Below are 21,814 nucleotides of genomic sequence, written 5' to 3' on the forward strand. Positions count from 1 at the left end.
CAGCATCTGTTTGAGACAGTAAAGACGGACGCTGTCCTGCAGCATCTGTTTGAGACAGTAAAGACGGACGCCGTGTATATATCTAATTGTTCTAAAATATTTTTTATTTTGTTTGATGTTCTTTTGTGCGTTAAACCGTGGGCCTTCACAAAATTGCGTTATATTAGCATAATGACAATAAAGAATCTTGAATCTTGAAATAGTTCAGCATGTTTAACATGTTCATAAATCAATGGGTAACAATAATTAACACGGACAGGTCATTTCCGGTGACGTATTTTCTCATCTACATGTCAGCCAGGCTCAACAGGCAGCGGGGGGGTCTGTTGGGTATTTGAGGCCCACAATACACAGGCTGCACAAACAGTAATAATCACACACATAGATTAATCACATATAAGTCAGGGCTCATCCCAGGAGGAGGGTGTTTTCACGCCCACTATAAAGATCACTGCCGTAGAACATTCGGGACTCTTCTACAGAGCCCCCCCCCGTCTGTAGGAGAGCCCAGCGCTGTGTTTCCTTACCAGCTTTGTACTTACTGAAAACCTTCAGTAAACTTCATTCGTTTTATAATCCTGACTCATTATTGAATAAACACCTCCAACATGAGATATAATAAAAGAACCGAGGGAAAAAGGAGAAACGCAACAGGGCGGAGCCAGAGGCTTGGGCAAGTAGGCGGGGCTGTCAGTGATTTAATGGCAGAAGGAGACAGTGGGCTGACCTTTAGACCTTTGCAAAGGGAGATAAGATCGGCGGATAAAATCGGTTTCTTGTGTAGAAAAAACAGAATGTGTCTGGGGAGAGGGAAGTCTGGACATCGCTGCCCGGCCCCAGATAAGTGCTAGAAGATGGATGGGTGGAGCATTTACACCTACACTGTTTTATGTAACAAAAGTCATTTAGAAATAAGAATTTATATTAAATTAATATATTGAATATTGAGCAACCTCCCCAATGTCCACTGCACTTCCAACCAGATCACCATGCACATTCTGAAGAGACTGAAACCCGATCAATGAGCGCAACATCTTCTCAGTTGGATTTCTCGGGAGCCACCCTTCAAAAATGCCTTAATTGAAAGGAAAACTCAACTCATTGCATTTTGTTTTGTGATTTCAGTCTCAAAGGTTCACAGGTGAACCGCTGAGTATTCATTCAACACTGCCAAGCAGTTACCTGAGAGTTGACCGACTGTCCCATGGGAATGCGGGAACACTCCAGCGCATACTGCTTCACACAGAAGTAACAGCCCTGGCAGACAGAGAAGGCACATGAAATGTTGTCCAGTTCAGAAAACCAACCATGAAAATTAATTTCTCGTCTCCAATTTATTTTGCATATTCAAAAGGGGGCAGCACAGCAGAGCATGTTTAACCAGCAAGGGGACTCATGGGTTTGATCACAGCTCAGGGGAAGGATCGACCAACAGCGGAGAAGGTTCAGGAAAAGGCCTCAAGGAGAGATACTTAATTATCAAAGGCATCGAAAGTATTGATCTCATTCCCTTATCTGCAGCAGCACGCTGGGCCTGACGAGAGTCCCTGCTACACATAAACAGCGCCCCTCAGAGGCAGCCTAAGACACACGTGCCACGGCTGGCACGCGAGGGCATTTATGTTAACATAAATATTGTATTTTATTATATTTAACATCTCACAAGAAATGGAGCACACTAAATGTTCTTAAATACAAATTAAAATAACTGTTTAATACGTCGTGTAAATCATCATGTTGTGAGTGCACTCGTTTCAGCGCGGCACAGCAATGCTCTTGGGAGTTCAGTCGGCTAGCTTAGCAGCAGTGTTAGCATGGCGAGTAAACCAGGTTCCAGCAGTTCTGTCCAACATAGCTGGACAAGGGAGCAGAGATTTATTTCAAGAGGAGACGGGCAATACGCGCCCTTTGCTGTGAAAGCGCGGAGTGTAGGACATCGAGTGTGCGGCAGCATTTAGAGACTAAACATGAACAAAATAGAGCTGAGAAGGATAAAATAGCGTCAGTAAAAACAGCACTAGCAAAAGAGGCACGTTTGAAGCTGAAGGAACTGAACTGGGATATTTAAATAAGCTGTGGTACTTTGCACATAAATGGCTCTGACATCATCCCTTAAAAAGCCTGACAAATAACACAATGGCTTGGTAATCTATAAAGACCAATATCCGTACTTTATGATCATCGACTCACCTGAAAAGCCAGTTCCATTAATACGATTCCACCTGGTAGTGCTCTCTGGAGGTGATAGGCGGCAGTGCCAGACACTGTCTGCAAATTTACAAAACAAACAAACAAACACAATTAGAATAATAAAATACAAAGTTAGGTACAATTGATTTAGTCTCGGTCTTGGGATGCTAATGCCACTGTTACTAAACCATGTACTAAACTAAAATAAACTAAAGAGTAGAAATTACAACGAAAAGTGGATACAGTATAGTTTTTGAAAATGACTCAAATACAGAATAGAATTAGAGAGGAAAGAAATAGAGCACTATAATAATTAACTTTTATTCACCAACCTTTGGGCTGTCCTCACTCTTCTGCTTTACGTAGGAAAAAGACATCCTCCCTTCTGATGACATGGAGCTCAGCATCGCAGCCCGAGCCCGAGCAGTGCTGTACAACATGACAGGAAGGTTCAGTTAGCTCTGCTTAAACCAAAGAGCTCTGAGCACAATCCTCAAAACTAAATTCAGCGGTAGTTCAGTCAGCTCTGCTTAAACCAAAGAGCTCTGAGCACAATCCTCAGAACTAAATTCAGCGGTAGTTCAGTTAGCTCTGCTTAAACCAAAGAGCTCTGAGCACAATCCTCAGAACTAAATTCAGCGGTACCGGTAATCATGCCTGTATGTCGGAGGGGGACACTGGCCAGAGACCAGTGTCCCCCTCCTGCTCTGGTTATGTCAGAACCGTTTCTGCTCCCTGGCGGTGGTGCTGGAGGTCACAGATCCGATGAGGATCAAAAACTGCACAATACCTCATTGATAGAGGCAAAATGCAGTGCGAGGGAAACGGCACGATGCATTTGAGGTTTTGGACAAAAAACTTTTTTGATGCCGTGTGACAAAACACTCATTATCAGTTAAACGACTTCAAACAGAAGATCAAAATATGTGCTGCATAAAACGAAAAGGAAAAGATGTCTGTTTACTTTCACTGCTGTCATTTACGCACAGGACACGCCCACCTAACAGTGTACTTATGAATGGTTTCACGTGAAGCCTGTTAAAGATACGGACCTGCGAGCTGGAGACTGAGGCCGGACCTGCACCAGAATAAAGCCCATGCTCTGCAGGTACTGAACGTACTGCTGGAGGAAGGCGTTGGAAACGTCCAGCAGCCAGGGCTCTTCCTTCACTCGGCTGGGAAGAATGTCTGCCGAGTCGGTGCTGTAGCTTCTGTCTCGACCGGATGCTGCGGAATCACTGGAGCGATGTCGTTTCTGGTACACACGTATCACAATACTGCACAATGAGCGTGCTAATAATGGAAGCAAGGCAGCCGTAATAAACATCCCAGTCCTCAAAACTCACAACTAGTAGTAGCGTTACCAGGTAAGAGCTACGCTTCCGTTAAAGTCAGCCAATTTGCTGAAGTCAATCTAGCATGATGAGTTGATCACATGGCTCCACTTTTAACTCAAACCCTTATTGCAGATGGATAGTTAAGTTTAAAAGTGCAGTATTGAAGTATTACACTCAGCCAATATCAGGGAAGGCGGTCTGTAATACATACAATGAGCAACAACAGGAAAACTCGAAAATACTTCAACTCTGCAGTCCCATGTTCAAATTCATCACCCTGAGTTTAATGAAACGGGATCCTGGGAACTCCCCGGACTTCTTTTTTTTTAACATCTTTGCAAAAGAAGTTTCACATCTGAAAAGCTGTTTATTAAATACATGCTTAGAGGCATTTTGTGTTTTAAGTAAAGTGTTGGAGTACGTATTGTTCTACATCTCGACGTGAATGTTTTCACTTTTACTGCAAATGAAGCTCGGCCTCCTGGACTACCGTAAACCGGCGCTGGTACCGATCTCTACGTAAGATCATCAAGCAAACCATCCCCAGCCTCAGCCACGACGAAAGCCGAAAAGAAACGAATGTAAATTAAACCAGAATTGGAATTCAGCATTACACTGTTGCTATTTAGTATGTGAAGAGACTGTTGAAATATATGTTTTGAACTTTAAAAAGAAAGCTGCAAAGTAAAATATCAGTGGAATGGAAACATGTCAGGGGTTAGAACGAGGGGCTAAAGATGGTGCAAAATGAATAATCGTCTCAACACACATTCTGGTGCTCATGACTAGTGGTGTGTTTATCAATAGCTGATATGTTGAAGTGATCTACATGATAAATATACCTTCACTGGAGGCTGGGCGGCTTGTTCCTGTTGCAGCTGCTTGCGAAAGAGGGGGTCAAACAGGAGAGGAGTTGCACAGTAGTGGACCAGCCTCGATGACTGTTTCAGGATTTCCAAATCTGTCCCCTGTTGATACATCTGCTGTTATTACCACTTAATAAACGGTGAGACCGCTGGGGGCACTTTGAGAAAGGTGTGCTTGCTAGAACATAAAAGGATCCACACCTTGGCTAGACTCCATTACCTTTTCCCACCCAGAAGATTTGCATAATGGAAATAAAAGACACATTAAATAAATTAAATAAACCACCATGAAAAACAATGTCAAATTGGAACCCCGTTAAAAACTCTACCTCTACCCCTCCTAGACACTCCCACACCTGCACAGGTATCTCATCCGGGCCAACTGCCTTCCCATTCTTCATCCTCTTCATCGCCTTTCTAACTTCACTAGTTCTAATCTTCATCACTTCCTGGTCCACAACAGGTTCCTCTACTCCCCTTTGTTCTCTCTCATCTTCCTCATTCTTTAATTCCTCTAAATACTTCTTCCATCTTCCTACACACTACTGGCCTCTGTTTGACCTTTGACCTCTCTACTCTTCATCACTAACATGCTGAACATCCTTCCTGTCTCTACTCTTCATCACTCTAACATGCTGAACATCCTTCCTGTCTCTACTCTTCATCACTCTAACATGCTGAACATCCTTCCTGTCTCTACTCTTCATCACTAACATGCTGAACATCCTTCCTGTCTCTACTCTTCATCACTCTAACATGCTGAACATCCTTCCTGTCTCTACTCTTCATCACTCTAACATGCTGAACATCCTTCCTGTCTCTACTCTTCATCACTCTAACATGCTGAACATCCTTCCTGTCTCTACTCTTCATCACACTAACATGCTGAACATCCTTCCTGTCTCTACTCTTCATCACTAACATGCTGAACATCCTTCCTGTCTCTACTCTTCATCACTCTAACATGCTGAACATCCTTCCTGTCTCTACTCTTCATCACTCTAACATGCTGAACATCCTTCATGTCTCTACTCTTCATCACTCTAACATGCTGAACATCCTTCCTGTCTCTCCTCTTCATCACTCTAACATGCTGAACATCCTTCCTGTCTCTGTCTGTACAGATCCTTCTCTCCCTCTTTACTATCTAACCTGCATACAGGTCATCAGATGACCTCTGTTTGACCTTTGCCACCAGATAAGTCTGATTCAGAGAATGATCCTGAATTCAGTTTGTGACCATAAAAATGTAAACAATTAATAAAAATACAAAATGTCCTAAATAACAAACAGGAACATTTCCTTCCTTTCTAAGGTTTCATTGAATACATTGACATCAGTTTCTTTAGTAGTTCTTGAGACTACAAGGCAGGCCAAAAAGAAAAAAACTAACCGACAGAACCATTTCTATTCTTTGCTTGTGGAGAATGACAGTAAATACTAAACGTCTGCAGCGTCAATTACTACAATACTGGACATATATGTTAGCGACTATGTGTACTTACTGAAATGGGCATGTTGGACTGTGCTGACCTTTGCTGCCAAGTCACAAACAGATTTTCTATCTTCATCTGTTTCTCCAGTTCTGTCATCACAATCACAAAGCAAGTATCATTCCTGTACGAAATAAATACAATATTGTCATTTGCAGCCGCAGCATTAACCTCTTCGCTCAGCAGCCTTGATATCCAAGAGCTGGCCTCCGTGTCGGGAGACCACATCACCCTCCATCAAGGGACAGATGGCGCACACGTCCCTGAGAGCCTCGTCAAAGGGAAGAAGTTCAGAGGGAAAGTGAAGGGGGGCAAGACTTCGACTGGAGCTACTAAGCCTTCCTTGCTCTTTACTGGGAAAAGGAGGAACTGCACTGCGCAGCAATGCATCAGGTTCCATGGAGGGGTTCAGGAATGGGTTGGGATCCTTTTAGACAAATGGAAAACAAGAAAAGCAGTAAATAAGAAGTATTGCAGATCAGTGATTCAGGAAAGGCAAAAGACATCGATATCAACTCATTCTATACCGAAACGTATACGTCCAGAGGACTATCTTGAATGTCAGACCTCTCCTGTGCAGACATTTGTTTTTGTAAAATGCTGCATCTCACACATGTTCTTAACAGCCCACATTTGTTGGTTGTTCTGCAGTTCTGCCCCTCTAAACTGTGACAAAGGAGTTCATAACAAAGTTAATGTCATAACTTGTGTTGGATGATATTTTTCTTTATTTATTATTTAATATTATTTACTTGAATGAGTTTGATTATTGATCGATGGAGTAGTGTGGTTTTCTTAACCTGATCAATTGAAAGGATTTATGTTATAATAACAGTAATAATCTATCCATATATTTTTACAACTATACAATTGAATATGCAATGTTTGTAACTTAAGTAGTGAACTGATCAAACGGAACAATTCAGCAACATGTCAATAACAATAGCAACACGCTGCAGTCAGGAAATCAATAATCTGCTGGATTATTCAGCGGCAGGACGTAAACCACAGTCCGCAGGACATCAATCCCCCTGTCCAAGAGGAGGAGGAATCAAGCACAGCAGAGTACCATGAGCCTAGCATACAGCATCATGCAACAGAAACGAAGACCCAGGAGCGGAAGTCACCCATTAACTGGCCAAAATCCTGTGATAAAAAGGTATGGGAAACAGTCAACACAGACCTCATATTGCTGTTGGAGCAGCTTCGTGGAAATGCAGTGAAGAAACTGGATAGAATGGGAGAGCTCATTTACAACTACGGAGCTGAACGCTTCGGAGCTGCAAGCAAAAGGAAGAAAACACCATCCATCCCTATTCAATCCAGGAGACAGCAGGAAATAATTCAACTGGTCAAAGAAAGAAGGCAGCTGAAGAAACAGTGGAGGAAAACCACAGAGGAAGAGAAGGAGGGCATAAACGTGCTGCAGGCAGAAATTAAGAACCGGCTATCAGTACTGAGGAGAGCTGAAAACCTGAGAAAGAGGCGTAGAAAGAAGGAATTGGCAAGAGCTAACTTCTTCAAAGACCCTTTCAAGTTTGTAAAGGGTCTGTTCACGAAGGAGAAAAATGGAAGCCTCCAAACAACAAGGGAAGACCTCGAAGCCCACCTATCACATATATACTCCGACAGCCGCCGACATGAACAGGTCTCACTACCACATGACATGCCACCGTTACATCCTCCAAAACATCAGCTAGACGTCAGCCCTCCCAAGTGGAGTGAAGTAGAAAGAACTGTACGCCGAGCAAGAGCAGCATCCTCCCCAGGGCTCAACGGGGTGCCATACAAACTCTATAAGTATGCACCAGATGTCCTGCGTTTCCTATGGCGACTGATGAGGCTGGTATGGCTGAAGCAGACGATACCAACAGCCTGGCGAAGGGCAGGGAGCATCCTGATCCCAAAGGAAAAGGACTCTACGGATATTAGCCAGTTCCGCCAAATCAGTCTCCTGAATGTAGAGGGTAAAATCTTCTTCAGTGTAGTGGCTCACAGGCTGACTAACTATCTGGAAGTGAACAACTTTATTGACACATCTGTGCAGAAAGCGGGGATGCCAGGCTTTCCCGGGTGCATGGAGCACCTGAGCATGATATGGCACCAAGTCCAGGCTGCAAAAAGGGATGGAAGAGACCTCCATGTTGTTTTCCTTGATTTGGCCAATGCCTTTGGCTCGGTTCCACACAACATCTTATGGTCGGCATTTAGCTATTTTCAAGTTCCAGATGCTATCACTGCCCTCGTCAGGGCCTACTTCCGAGATGTGCAGATATGCCTGTCAACAGCAGAGTACACCACAGCTTGGCAGCATCTGGAGGTGGGCATCATGGCAGGATGCACCATTTCCCCACTCGTCTTCACCATGGCCATGGAAGTCATTATCCGTGCATCTCGATGGGTGGTGGGAGGAGAGCGGCTAAAACCAGGCTTGCGCCTCCCGCCCATTAGGGCATACATGGATGATATGACAACTCTAACTTCAACCATTCCATGCACAAGAAGGCTGCTGAGGAAGTTGCAGGAGAACATCGAATGGGCCCGGATGAGGTTTAAACCGAGCAAGTCCAGGAGCTTATCTGTGGTGAAAGGGAAGCTATCAGACCAGCGCTTTAACATCGGCGAGGAGCCCATACCAACTGTGTTAGAGAAGCCAATCAAGAGCCTCGGGCGTTGGTACGATGCAACCCTTAAGGATATGGTTCAAGTGGAGCAGCTTAGACGGGATGCCATCAGCGGTCTTCAGAGCATTAACAGGACCATGCTCCCTGGCAGGCTGAAGCTTTGGTGTCTTCAGTTTGGTCTCATACCTCGGCTGATGTGGCCTCTGACCATTTATGAGGTACCATGCTCGAAGGTTGAGAAGCTGGAGAGGGTCATCAGCTCTTTTGCCAGGAAATGGCTTGGGCTTCCCAGGTGCCTTACCAACATAGCACTGTATGGTAGAGGCATCCTGGAGCTTCCTCTATGTAGCCTCACAGAGGAATACAAGAGCAGCAAAGTCAGGCTGGAGATGATGCTGACAGATTCTCGAGACCCCTGTGTAGCTCAAACCGCTCCTGCAATTGCAACTGGGAGGAAGTGGACTCCAACTGTAGCTATACACCAGGCTAAATCAGCCCTTAAGCACCGGGATATTGTTGGCCACGTGCAAATGGGAAGAGGAGGCATTGGCCTAGAGGAGAGTAAACCATCCTGGTGCAAGGCATCTCCAGCTCAGCGACGTGGGCTGGTGGTTGAGGAGGTTCGTCGAGAGGAGCAGGCTGCAAGGTGTGCAAAGGCTGTCTCACAAGGAAAGCAAGGTCAATGGATGCGTTGGGAAGATGTCGAGAAGCGCAAGCTCTCTTGGAGAGAGATGTGGGACATGGAAGCTTATCGAACCAGCTTCATCCTGCGAGCGACATATGATGTGCTACCATCACCACAGAACCTCAACCAATGGTACGGAGAAGATCCTACATGCCCCCTCTGTCCATCTCCAGCAAACTTGAAGCACATTCTAGTTGGCTGCAAGACAAGCCTTACACAAGGCCGTTACACCTGGAGGCACAATCAAGTCCTGAAGTGTCTAGCAGCTGCACTGGAGAGTAGAAGAATGGTCGTCAATGCCCTGCCCCCCCTTTCCTCCCATCTTACATCATCAGGACATTTTGTCCGTGAAGGGGAGAAACAACAAAAGAGATGTATTCCAAAATCAGAGGTAGGACAGATGGGAGCAGCACGGGACTGGAGGCTCCTTGTTGATCTGGAGCAGAGACTCTGCTTTCCAGTGGAGATCGCCACAACCAACCTCAGGCCAGATCTTGTGTTGTGGTCTACCTCAATTCGAAGTGTTTACATCATAGAGCTCACAGTGCCATGGGAGGATAATATAGGCGAGGCCTTTGAGCGGAAGAAGCTTCGGTATGCTGAGCTGGCAGCGGATGCTGAACAACGGGGCTGGAAGACCACAGTCCTCCCTGTAGAAGTGGGCTGCAGAGGCTTTGTGGGCAGGACTGCTACTAGTCTCCTCAGGGGCATGGGAATCCGGGGCCAGGCCCAACGGCAAATCATCAAAGCCCTGTCCAGTGCTGCTGAACGAGCAAGCCAGTGGCTCTGGATCAGGAGAAGAGACAACAGCTGGGCTCCAAAATGACAGAGACAACATCAGGGGGTATAGAAGGGGTTAAGGCAGAGGGGGGCACACCCGGGACGCCAGGTGTTGCTGCTGAGCCCTCTTGAGGTGTCGTGGGCCTGTTCAGTGAAACACCTATGATGGAGGGTGCCCACCTGATGACCCCAATGAAACCCTTAGCCCCTTCTATCCTGCCCTGTGATGACTATAATCCCTACCCATTTAGCAAGGTGAAAAGGATTGTAACATCCAGTCCCATTCCGGTATGCAGTCAGACAAGTTTGGCTCAGGGATGAGGATGCCCCTGCCGTGCAGAGTCCAGTGCACTTTGGGTAATAACACCATATCCTGTGTTTGTAAAACTGGAGGTGACTATTGAAAGTTATTTGAACCTTTTTGTTTTTTCCAGCATGTGCTGACATGTTGATCCCAGCTACATATGGAGCTCAGGATCAGCACTGGACAGCTCCACATGTAGTCGGCTACATATGGAGCTGTTAAATAATTAAATAAAAAAACAAATAGTTATTTAACAGCATGTTAAGGAGTAGTTACATTTATTTTACATTAAATGATGAAGACGTTTCCACTCTCATCCAAGAGGCTTCTTCAGTTATACTGTACTGTTTTGCTCTTCTTGATTTACTACTCGGACTACAGTGGTACCTCGACTTACGAATGTCCCTACATCCGATATTTTCAGGTTACGAGGTTTCTGAATGGGAAAATATTGCCTCTTGTTACGGAAGCGTTTCAGGATACGAGGTGAACTCTGGGAGCGGCGAATAGCGCTATTCGCCGCTCCCAGAGTTCCCCGAACGTAAACAAACTTGTAGCTGCTCTGCCATTGGCTATCGCCTAAAATCTGCCCGGCAACCCATTGCGTATGCGTGTATCCCGGCATGCTACGTGTATCCCGGCATGCTACGTGTTCGTGTGTATGCAGCGAGAGAGAGAGAGAACCCACGTTATTCGCAATGGACCCCAAAACAGGAGAAAAGAAGAGGAAGAGACTTTTTCTGGCCATAGAAACAAAGAAAGAGATACTAGAACGGTACGAAAAGGGGATGCGTTTGAGCGATCTCGCAAAAGAATATGGTCGTAATACATCAACGATCAGCACGATAATAAAACAAAAGGAAGCCCTAAAAGCTACGGTTCCTTCCAAAGGCCTCTCTGTAATTTCCAAGAGGCGGTCAGCAGTGAACGACGAGATGGAGAGGTTGCTACTCATGTGGATAAAAGACAAAGAGATCGCGGGTGACACAGTGACGGAGGCCATAATTTGCGCAAAAGCAATCGCCATTTTTACCGACATAGCGAAGGAGGACACAGGCGAAGGAAATTCGGCACAAGGACCACACCCGGAGTTTAAGGCATCGCGTGGGTGGTTCGAGAAGTTTAAAAGGAGGACTGGACTTCACTCTGTTGTGCGCCATGGCGAGGCATCCAGCGCCGACCACGAAGCGGCCGCCGAATTTGTGCAAAAATTCACACAATTGATGATCGACGAAGACTACGGTGCACAGCAAGTTTTTAATTGTGATGAGACGGGCCTTTTTTGGAAGAAGATGCCACGCCGCACCTTCATCACAATGGAGGAGAAGAAAATGCCGGGCCACAAGCCCATGAAGGACCGCCTCACGCTCGCCCTTTGCGCCAATGCCAGCGGGGACTGCAAGATCAAGCCCCTGCTGGTGTACCACTCTGAAAATCCCAGAGCATTCAAGGCTCACAAAATAATAAAAGAAAAACGTAATGTGCTATGGAGGGCAAATGCCAAGGCCTGGGTCACCCGACAATATTTTGTTGAATGGGTTAATTTGGTTTTTGGCCCTGCTGTTAAGGGGTACCTAGAGGAGAACAATCTCCCCTACAAGTGCCTCCTCATTCTTGATAATGCCCCTGTCCACCCGCCCGGCCTTGAAGATGATACCCTGGAGGAGTTTTCGTTTATTAAGGTGCTGTACCTCCCACCTAACACCACCTCTATCCTCCAGCCCATGGACCAGCAAGTCATTGCTAACTTCAAAAAACTCTACACAGAACACCTGTTCAGGAGATGTTTTGACATCACTGAAAACACCCAGCTTACTCTTCGTGAGTTTTGGAAGGGGCACTTCGACATTGTTGTTTGCCTCAAGATGATCGACATGGCCTGGCAGGAGGTGACCACACGTAGCCTTAATGCAGCTTGGACAAAGCTGTGGCCTGATGCAGTTGCCCCACGACATGTTGAGGGGCTCGAGGTGGACAGTGAAGTTGACCAAATTATTTCGCTGGGACAGGGCATGGGTCTTGAGGTGGATGAGGAGGACATCAACGAGCTGATTCAGGAGCACAACGAGGAGCTGTCCACGAAGGAGCTGCAGGAATTGGAGGCGATGCAACACACCGCTGTGCAGGAGCAGTTCAGAGACGAGGAGGAGGAGGACGCAGCCATCATTCCTACAGCCCAAATTAAAGACATTTTAGCGAAATTCCATGAAGTCTCGGACTTTGTGGAAAAGAATCACCCGGAGAAAGTGTTGACAAGTCGGGCTATTGCTCACTATGATGACGTCTGCCTCGGACATTTCCGACAGATTGCCAAAAGCCGGCAAAAGCAGACGTCATTGGATCAGTACTTAAGAAACGCGACGGAGGAAACACCGCAAAGGACCAATAAACACAGAGGACAAAAAATAACAGCTAAACGGTAAAATAAGATTTTTATTATTTTCTTTATTCTTTGGATTTTTTACATGATGTGCCTCTCGTTTTATGTTTATTGTGCGGTAATCTAATTTTAACATGCGTTTGTTTCATGTTCTGATGTGCTTTTATGTTTCAATAAAAAAATATCATACTTTTGCGGGGCTTGGAACGGATTACTGCATTTACATTCAAAATGCGTCTCTACTTACGATATTTTCACGTTACGAGCTTAGTCCCGGAACGGATTAAATTCGTAAGCTGAGGTACCACTGTACTCTTATTGCAGGAGGTCCAGATTGTCATAAAAACACCTCGTAAACAGGCAAAAAACCAACCGTGCATAACTCCTATTATTGGATACTTTCCGCGGGGGTTACGTTCTAAAAATAACCCGCAATAAGTGAAATCTGCAATGTAGTAATTTTTATTTTTTTACAATTATTATACATGTACCTAAATGTTTTCAGGCTGTAAAACCCCTCACCACACACTTTATACACGTTTAACAGTCAGGCATTAATCTAAATAGATTGTTTCAGTATTATAGAATGAAACCAAAGATCAGAACCTGTTTTCAGCACTGATGATGATGAATATATTTATTTGATAGAATGTTGAGTACAAGACAAGTACCGTCAAACAGTAGCATGTATTACAGTACAAATACAGTAAAACATCCTGTCTAAGAGGAGCATTTCAAAACAGCCCTTGTGGTCTTGTTTCTTTCAACGGAAACTGTACTGTATATTTTTATTTCTCAAACAAATGTTTAGTTACATGTCGATGAAACTAAACATTTTTTTGAGAAATAAAAATATACAGTACAGTAAACATTTTCCTATTAATAAATATGATAGCTTTTAGAAATAACAAATTTAATTTTAATGATCAACCTACGCGGTTGAACACATGAGAAGTTATTAATAGCGACTCGTGTATTTCACAGTTCCTCCGACCGCTCCGCTGTGCCGCTTTGAAGCTTTTGTGCGGACGATGTTGGTCCAGCGTAACGTTCTTTTTCCTGCAGTCACTGATCCACAAAGCTAAAGCAGACTCCGTCCTCACGATGTTCTTGTTACGGGCAGTTACAACCCTTTCTGCTTCCTTGTTAAAACGTATTGCTGCTGTCGTCCTTGTGTTATCTTCCTCCTTTTTATGTAACGAACCGAAGACTCGTTCATTCCGTAATGGCGCCCTACAGCCGCGTAACGTTTACCTTCCTTTAGCATGTCCAGAAGCACAACTTTCTGTGCGATGGTTCGCGTCTTCCTCTGCCTTTTGGATGCGACCACAGGTGCCTTTGTCAGCGCAGAACGTTTCGTCGGCATTGTGGGTCTCGCAAATACTGTACACTGTATAGTATACAGTACACAGTACACAGTACAGTACTCTACATCAGTCACGCTGCTGATGTCAATTTGGCTAGTTGAGCGCATTCTGTACTGTACAGGAGACACGAGGAGATTGATTGACAGTGGCACAGTACAGTCCCTCAACCAATCAAGACGCAGAACACGTTCAATGCGCGTTCAAGTGCAGAAAAAAACATGCAAAATTGCATTAAAAACTCCGCGAAGCAGCGAGGTCACGGAAGATGAACCGCATTATATCGAGGGACTACTGTACATAGTACTCTACATAGTACTGTGCATGAGATGGTGGCTGCTGAGAGGAACATTTGGGTAAGTTTGTTCAATAAAGTATTAGTTATCCTAAACACCTATAATCATTATGGTTTGAAATTTTGAAAAGTAGCTCATAGTATATTATGAGAGGCCCCCTTAGCAAGTATTTTATTTCAATGGCAACAAGTACTGACCTTTTGTAATGCTAAAAGTCCCACTACTGGAAACATTCAGACGTGGGTACAAATACGAAACCTGTTTTCATAAGTGAGTACATTTAAATAAAAGTTCAATGTGCCTAGAAACGTACGTACTGGAACATTCAGTGTTTTTCACAGCATCTGTTTGTGTTTTTGCAACCTTAATAGCAGTAATACCAATAAAAGGTAACAGGTTCCTGGTACTTTTACCCAATGGAAAACCAAAAAGGGCGATTAAAATTGTGTGAAGCTGATCAGAGCGCATGGAAACGTGACTTAAAGACCAACGAGCAGGTTTAAGCAGATCAGAGGGAATTCCGGTTTTACCTGTTTGGAGTCAAGTTCTTGGACGGGTGCGTCCGAGAAGCAGTAGTGATGGTAGAGGCCCATCTTCTGGTTCAGCAGGCACTGGACAACATGAGCTCTCGCATTCTGCCACTTTACAAGGCGGATCAATTCACGATTGAGGGAGATGCCCAGGTCCGCAGACCAGTTATAGCTGTACAGAGTCACCTATTGGAATGATGGTGACAATGCGATTCAAGGTGAGTCACCCAAAAGATGCCTGCAAACTAAAAAGGGGATCATTGGGTTCAGAGAAAGAGTCCGAACCTGAACAAATCAGTATCTGAATGCTGACACAAGACTGCAATTACATCAGCCATTAATACAAGTTAAATTTAATCGTTTTTAATTAATATAATGAATAATACAACAATGAATATTCCTAATAGTCACCTTTTTGTCCAGGACACTGATAAAAAGGAACCTCTGGCGGGGGGCCGCTCCCACCCCGGCCTTGCTGGGACTGAAGCCATCGCTCCGCTCCAGAGCCTCAAAACGCTGGAAGCCTTTATGAGCTTGGAAAAACCAACAGGATCTCAGTCAAATAATCAATCAGTCAGTCAGACAGACCCCCCCGGGCAAGAAGCCCTTTCTCTGTTGAATAAAGTCAACTGGACTTGTAGGTAAAGCTTGAAGACATTTCACCTCTCTTCAGTTCTAAACTGCCGTTGGGGAGTTCCAAATATTTAATTTAGTGGGTGACAGAGAGCTTTAAGTGATAGCGAGGGTCATTGAAACTCCAACCGCCCCCCAACCCGGGGGGGGGGGGCGGTCTCTCGGTCTCTCTCTCTCTTCCCCCCCCCCCCAGCCGGCCAGACAGATGGCCGTCCACCATGAGTCTTAGGTTCTGTCCAAGGTTTCTGCCCGTTAAAGGGAAGTTTTTCCTTGCCTCCGTTGCTCTTGTGGGTCAAGTTGGGTTCTGTGTTTCCCTGCAGGTCTTTCCCTGCTAATCCTGTAAAGTGCCTTGAGATGACTTTATGTTGTGATCTGGCGCTTTATAAATAAAACTGAATTGAATTGAATTGAAATGTCAAAAGCACTTTACCTGCCAAATGGGCATGATAAGGCTCATAATGGCAGAAATAATTTCACTTCAGAGACTGAGCCTCTGTCAAAAACTGAATTTACCAATGCATCATCTGAATTTGTTATCACTTAAAGTATTCTAACATCTGCTGTGATTTGTTAGGTGGTTTCTGAGTCTAATCGAGGGTGTGACCTCCTCTCACTGCAGCAGCTCTATGCTGCCTTCTTCACCTGCCCCAGTCCAGCCCCCCTGCAAAGAACGCTCATTGCATTTGTTGCTGGAAGACTTCAGACACCAAGTTGTTGAAGTCATGGCAACAGCTACATGTAATGTAGTGTACAGTTTGTAACAGTAGAAGCGTCAATTCAATCACTTTTGTTTTTCTATTAGTGTGGGGTTTGAACAGAGCTGATTAAATCAGAATGATTTAGAAACCCGTTTACTGTTTGAGGGTGTTTTTCGAGACCCCAATCTTTCACCTTTGCTTTTGGATTTGTTATTTTATTTTTTATTTGATTTTAACACGGTCACTAATCTTTGCTGGTCAACCAGAAGATTTGTCAGCATCGTAATGTTCTTTGTTTGCCAGGTACGTTTGGTGTTCCAAATCATCCATCCTACCTTCTTCCTTTCTGACAACGCGATCTTGTGTACCATTCAGTGTCAACAAGTTTATTCAAGTGAAATTTAGAGTGCTCCTGTATTTTTGTCGCTGGAATTTTGGTATTTTTCGGACCAAACCTTCTTGGAGGGCGGAGGAGTGTGGGTGGGTGGGTGTGGAATGTGGCAGCGGGGAAGGTGCAGTCTTGATTTTAGTTTGGCTGCTCGAAAGGGTGATCTGCCCCCTGAAAATGGGCGGGCCGTAGTTTGGGGGCCCTGGTATAGCCTATAATACAGGTATATTTCCAGTACCTTGTTAGACATTCAATCCACTCACCAAAAATCACAGTCATAAACGGGTCCGACAAGAACTATCATGAAAAATGTACATTAAGGCCCCTTTGTGAGGGTTGCTATGGCGACTGTTGCTGCAGGTTGATTTCTGCTTCGTTTATAACCCTCTTCTCCGCTCTCTTTCAAGAGGTTTGCCAGACCACCATTGCAAATAAGAATATGTTCTTAATCTGCCTTGCCTGGTTAAAGAAAGCAAAACAATTCTTTAATTTACTACGCAAAAATCCAAACCGTTTTGCGTGTCCTTGATTTACCAAAAAAGCTGTCTTTGCTTTAGGTCTTGAATCAAAATGAAAGCCATTTGAATTGGCTACAAGTTGAAAAGCAACATTTAAGCAGTCCTAGCTGTGTTGTCCAAACATACTACATCCACATTTCTATTACAAAAACCATTTGAAACATCCCATCAGCATCAATATGTTAAGCTGAAAGGCCAACTTACGTGTGAACCTATTTAGCACTGGGGTGTTTTCCTCATCAGAACGGTCTTCTGTGGGCAAACAGAGATGGTGCAAACAGCAAGGCGGGGGGGACAGTGAAACACACAGCTCAACACACAGTGACGGAAGCAAACACTTGCAAAATAAGAGCTATTTTATGTAGCTGCTAGCATCACAGAGAAGCACGGACTCCAAGAGCAGCTGCGGAGGTAACAAGTAATCCTGACTAAAGTAAAACCGCTTCCACAGGCCTGGCCCAAAGGTTCAGACAGGGGGGGGTGGCAGCTCGAGACCAGCATGGTCCGAGAAGCGTGGCGTGTGGACTGGTGGTCGGGTAGGAGCCAGTTTGCCTCCCGGGTGCTGACTTTGAGCAAGGCACCGAACCCGAGAAGTTGCTCCCTTGCGTGGTTTACCCTCCACTGAAGCATCTCTCCAATACTTCTTTTTTTAATTCAACCAGGTAAGTTAACTCATTCTATCTGTCGCGTATATATGCGGCCAGACCGTTTGTTTTGCGAGGGGGGGGGTTGGAGGTAAGAGGAAGGTTCTGTGCATGTCCTCAGTGAATATCAGACCTCTCCTATGCGGTAATGAGGGCCTCCAGCCCTGTTGGGGGCAGCATTGCTGCTTTTGAGTGGATGATAGGCACATATTACAATGTAATAAGAAAGACGAAACAGGAACATCGAGAAGGAGGGAAAATGACGGGAGCAATCTGATAAGTATACGGAGCTAACACTGGAGGGTAGGGGTCACGGTTCCTGTTATTCAGAGCGATGATGACGATGATCACGGTGAAATCAGGGAGCTGAAGGGTCCAGCGCTACCGAAGCGGGCCGACACCCGATGTTCAACCCGGGCAGAGCGGCGAGAGACGGTCTAAATGGAGGCCTGTTCCCTCATCGAAGTAAAAATCAATACATTTGCTCACATGCTTAAATGTAGGGGATTGGGGGGGGGGGGCAGAGTCCAGCTAGTACATGGGAGATGAAATGCAGACCTCACATTATGCTATGCCCATGACACACCTTGCACCTGACTTTGGACAGGAGTTGGACACGCGTTCATTTACTTTGTACCGTAGATGGGGAATACTGAAACGATGCCCTCTGGAATACTGAAACAAGGCCCTCTGGAATACTGAAACGAGGCCCTCTGGAATACTGAAACGAGGCCCTCTGGAATACTGAAACAAGGCCCTCTGGAATACTGAAACGAGGCCCTCTGGAATACTGAAACGAGGCCCTCTGGAATGCTGAAACAAGGCCCTCTGGAATGCTGAAACAAGGCCCTCTGGAATACTGAAACGAGGCCCTCTGGAATGCTGAAACGAGGCCCTCTGGAATGCTGAAACGAGGCCCTCTGGAATACTGAAACGAGGCCCTCTGGAATACTGAAACGAGGCCCTCTGGAATACTGAAACGAGGCCCTCTGGAATACTGAAACGAGGCCCTCTGGAATACTGAAACGAGGCCCTCTGGAATACTGAAACGAGGCCCTCTGGAATACTGAAATGAGGCCCTCTGGCTCCCCTTTCAATTTGAGATACGCAAGACGAACCGACTGAAATACAAGAATCTTGTCTTCTGTCTGTTCTTGAACATCACCCTATGCCCTTGAAGGTCATATTTCCCTTTCCATCACAGTTGCGAGGTCCCATATCTCAGGCACCGCAGACGGGCTGGGCTTTGTCTGTAACGATCTTAACTGAAAGGAGGAGCATTCTTCAGGTGAGCTGACTGGAAAGCACAGGCCCACACAAACACCGTGGAATAATAAGATTCAGTTGTTCTGAGCCATTACCCTGCTCTGTGCTGCACTGCCACTGGTGGAAGTTCCGGCCAATCAGAATGAAGCTCCTTGAAGGATCTGGAGGCTGGTTGAGGTTGTGGAGAAGGGGTAATGGTACAAATATTTCTCCAGATGCAGGGCAGCTAGAAAGTTTGAATTAAAGAGAAACCATAGTTATTGAATATTTAACAGAAGGAAACCATAAAATATGTTAATGTACTTAAAGCTCTAATCTTTAACACTCTGCTATGATTTACTTGTCAGGCAAGAGAACGACTAAATAAATACAATAAAAAATCTCTCAGTGACACTGGTTTGAGATGCAAAATCAAGTGAAATGTCAGCTTATTATGATTTAAGGTTAATGTTAAGGTTAAGGTTAAAACCATGGAAACCGTTCAAATGTTATTTGACAAGTTAGGAGGACATGAGAGTGGCTGGTGTTGGGGAGGACGATGCAAAGGACAGGACCAGAGGACGACCCAGGAGAAGAGACATGGACGTAGTGAGGGAGGACATGAGAGTGGCTGGTGTTGGGGAGGACGATGCAAAGGACAGGACTAGAGGACAACCCAGGAGAAGAGACATGGACGTAGTGAGGGAGGACATGAGAGTGGCTGGTGTTGGGGAGGACGATGCAAAGGACAGGACCAGAGGACGACCCAGGAGAAGAGACATGGACGTAGTGAGGGAGGACATGAGAGTGGCTGGTGTTGGGGAGGACGATGCAAAGGACAGGACTAGAGGACAACCCAGGAGAAGAGACATGGACGTAGTGAGGGAGGACATGAGAGTGGCTGGTGTTGGGGAGGACGATGCAAAGGACAGGGCTAGAGGACGACCCAGGAGAAGAGACATGGACGTAGTGAGGGAGGACATGAGAGTGGCTGGTGTTGGGGAGGACGATGCAAAGGACAGGACTAGAGGACGACCCAGGAGAAGAGACATGGACGTAGTGAGGGAGGACATGAGAGTGGCTGGTGTTGGGGAGGACGATGCAAAGGACAGGACCAGAGGACGACCCAGGAGAAGAGACATGGACGTAGTGAGGGAGGACGTGAGAGTGGCTGGTGTTGGGGAGGACGATGCAAAGGACAGGGTGAAGTGGAGAACGTAGGGTTGCTGTGGCGACCCCTCATGGGACAAGAAGACAGTCCAGGAGTCGTAGGACAATAATGCTGCTGGTTATGTAGCGTTTTAGCTCAGCATGTTTCATTATTTTCTATGTGAGGTCACAAATACAAATACATTTTGCCAAGCAGTATTTCGTGACAGAAATTGTTTGTAAAGCTGCATCAGAGCTTATGTAGGTCTTGCTGGCTATTGAAAATGCTGCTTGATTGATGTTCACGGATTTGAAAACTGCCAAACAACTGATGCCAGTCTTGGTTCAATATGGCTGTTACAAAATAAACAATAAACATCACACAAACAGTACGCGTACAAATGTAACCCATCAAAATGAGTCACCTTGTTTTCTTAAACGCCTTCACTGTCGTATCGCTGGCCAACGAGCTGACCAAGTTAACAATCTCTACCAAGATGGAAGGGATGAGGAAGCATGAGGCAACGTCCGCGGTGCAATGCTGGACGGAGGGACAGCCTGCAGAGAGAGAGGACGTCGGGTTTGGCTTCTCAGAGGAAATCTGGGATCATCCAATAATACTTACCAAGTTCAGACATAAAAGAAATCCACGGCTGGTAAGCCCGCTGGTAGATGGAGTGGAGAATGCCCACGTCTCCCTCCTCCAACTGAGACATTTGCCTTCTGTACGGAGAGAATGGGGAAATACTGCATCAGGACAAATGTACAGGCCTCGCCGCTCCCATCGAGCTGAGCTTTCATCGACGCTGACAGCAGCCTCTAGATCAGATGCTGAGACCACAAAAACAGCAGCACGTCTGTGAATGAGGACAGGAGTCATCTTTACAAAATACTTTTATAGCTGCTGAAGGAGACTGAGCTTTCTTCTTCTTCTTTCTGATGAAAGCTGAACGATTTTTATTGGCCAAATATGTGCAAACCTTTGAAAGATGTCTGTAGAATATGAACATCTTTCAATGCACTGATGTTGTGCAGCTGCTTTCAGGCCCATCCTACCTCTGGGCCTGCTCCTGCTCCGCAGCCACCGCTCTCTCGTGGCTCCAGTGCTGCTTCACGTTCTCCGTCTTGTGTCGTCGACGTGCTGCTCGACCCTCCTCTCCTTTTTCTTGTACGATGTCGTCTGTCGTCTTTGGACTCCCGAGTTCTGATGAGTCTGGCTTACTCTGCTCAGAAGGGAACATTTATGTCAATAACACATGCAGGATACATTTTAAGTTCAGAACACAGAAGCAACATTAATGCAGCCTCATGGGTTGCACAGGTAGTGCGGTTAGCAGGCGCTAACGTAGCATTGGCAGTTTCTCCCTTGAGCCGGTCCCGAGGCCGGAGAAATGCAGAGACTTGCAGCAGGAACGACATCCGGCGTAAATATTAGCCCAAGATTCAACATGCAAATCACCTTAAATAAGAGTCATAGCGGATCGGTCGAGGCCCGGGTTAGTGAGACGCTCCCAGGGGGACAGTGAAGCTACAAGGAATAGACGTAAAGAAGGGAGAGGACTCCAGGTACCTCGGGTCAACAGAGCAGAGTGATGGAGAGAATGTGGAAAGGAGGTGAAGAATCGTGTGCAGGCAGGCTGGAACGGGGGGAGGAGAGTATCAGGTGTGCTCTGTGATAGGACGAAGGGAC

The 21,814-nt window shown here is 45.7% G+C and overlaps 1 protein-coding gene across 1 annotated transcript in view; it reads right to left on the bottom strand.

Annotated features, from left to right (window-relative positions):
* The window catches only part of szt2 (SZT2 subunit of KICSTOR complex), an 89,748-nt gene that overhangs the window by 16,606 nt on the left and 51,328 nt on the right, over nt 1-21,814 (bottom strand). Inside the window, exons 54-67 of the mRNA XM_068743952.1 lie at nt 21,181-21,347; nt 20,750-20,847; nt 20,550-20,682; nt 19,092-19,222; nt 17,291-17,338; nt 15,261-15,382; nt 14,850-15,035; nt 6,058-6,313; nt 5,899-5,978; nt 4,370-4,495; nt 3,243-3,445; nt 2,523-2,619; nt 2,191-2,268; nt 1,183-1,257 (exon numbers count right to left, since the gene is read on the bottom strand). Coding sequence (XP_068600053.1) covers nt 1,183-1,257; nt 2,191-2,268; nt 2,523-2,619; nt 3,243-3,445; nt 4,370-4,495; nt 5,899-5,978; nt 6,058-6,313; nt 14,850-15,035; nt 15,261-15,382; nt 17,291-17,338; nt 19,092-19,222; nt 20,550-20,682; nt 20,750-20,847; nt 21,181-21,347 — 1,800 coding nt within the window. The remainder of the gene's footprint in view (nt 1-1,182; nt 1,258-2,190; nt 2,269-2,522; nt 2,620-3,242; nt 3,446-4,369; nt 4,496-5,898; nt 5,979-6,057; nt 6,314-14,849; nt 15,036-15,260; nt 15,383-17,290; nt 17,339-19,091; nt 19,223-20,549; nt 20,683-20,749; nt 20,848-21,180; nt 21,348-21,814) is intronic.

This window comes from Brachionichthys hirsutus, chromosome 9 (genome assembly GCF_040956055.1).
Source record: "Brachionichthys hirsutus isolate HB-005 chromosome 9, CSIRO-AGI_Bhir_v1, whole genome shotgun sequence".
Lineage (NCBI taxonomy): Eukaryota > Metazoa > Chordata > Actinopteri > Lophiiformes > Brachionichthyidae > Brachionichthys > Brachionichthys hirsutus.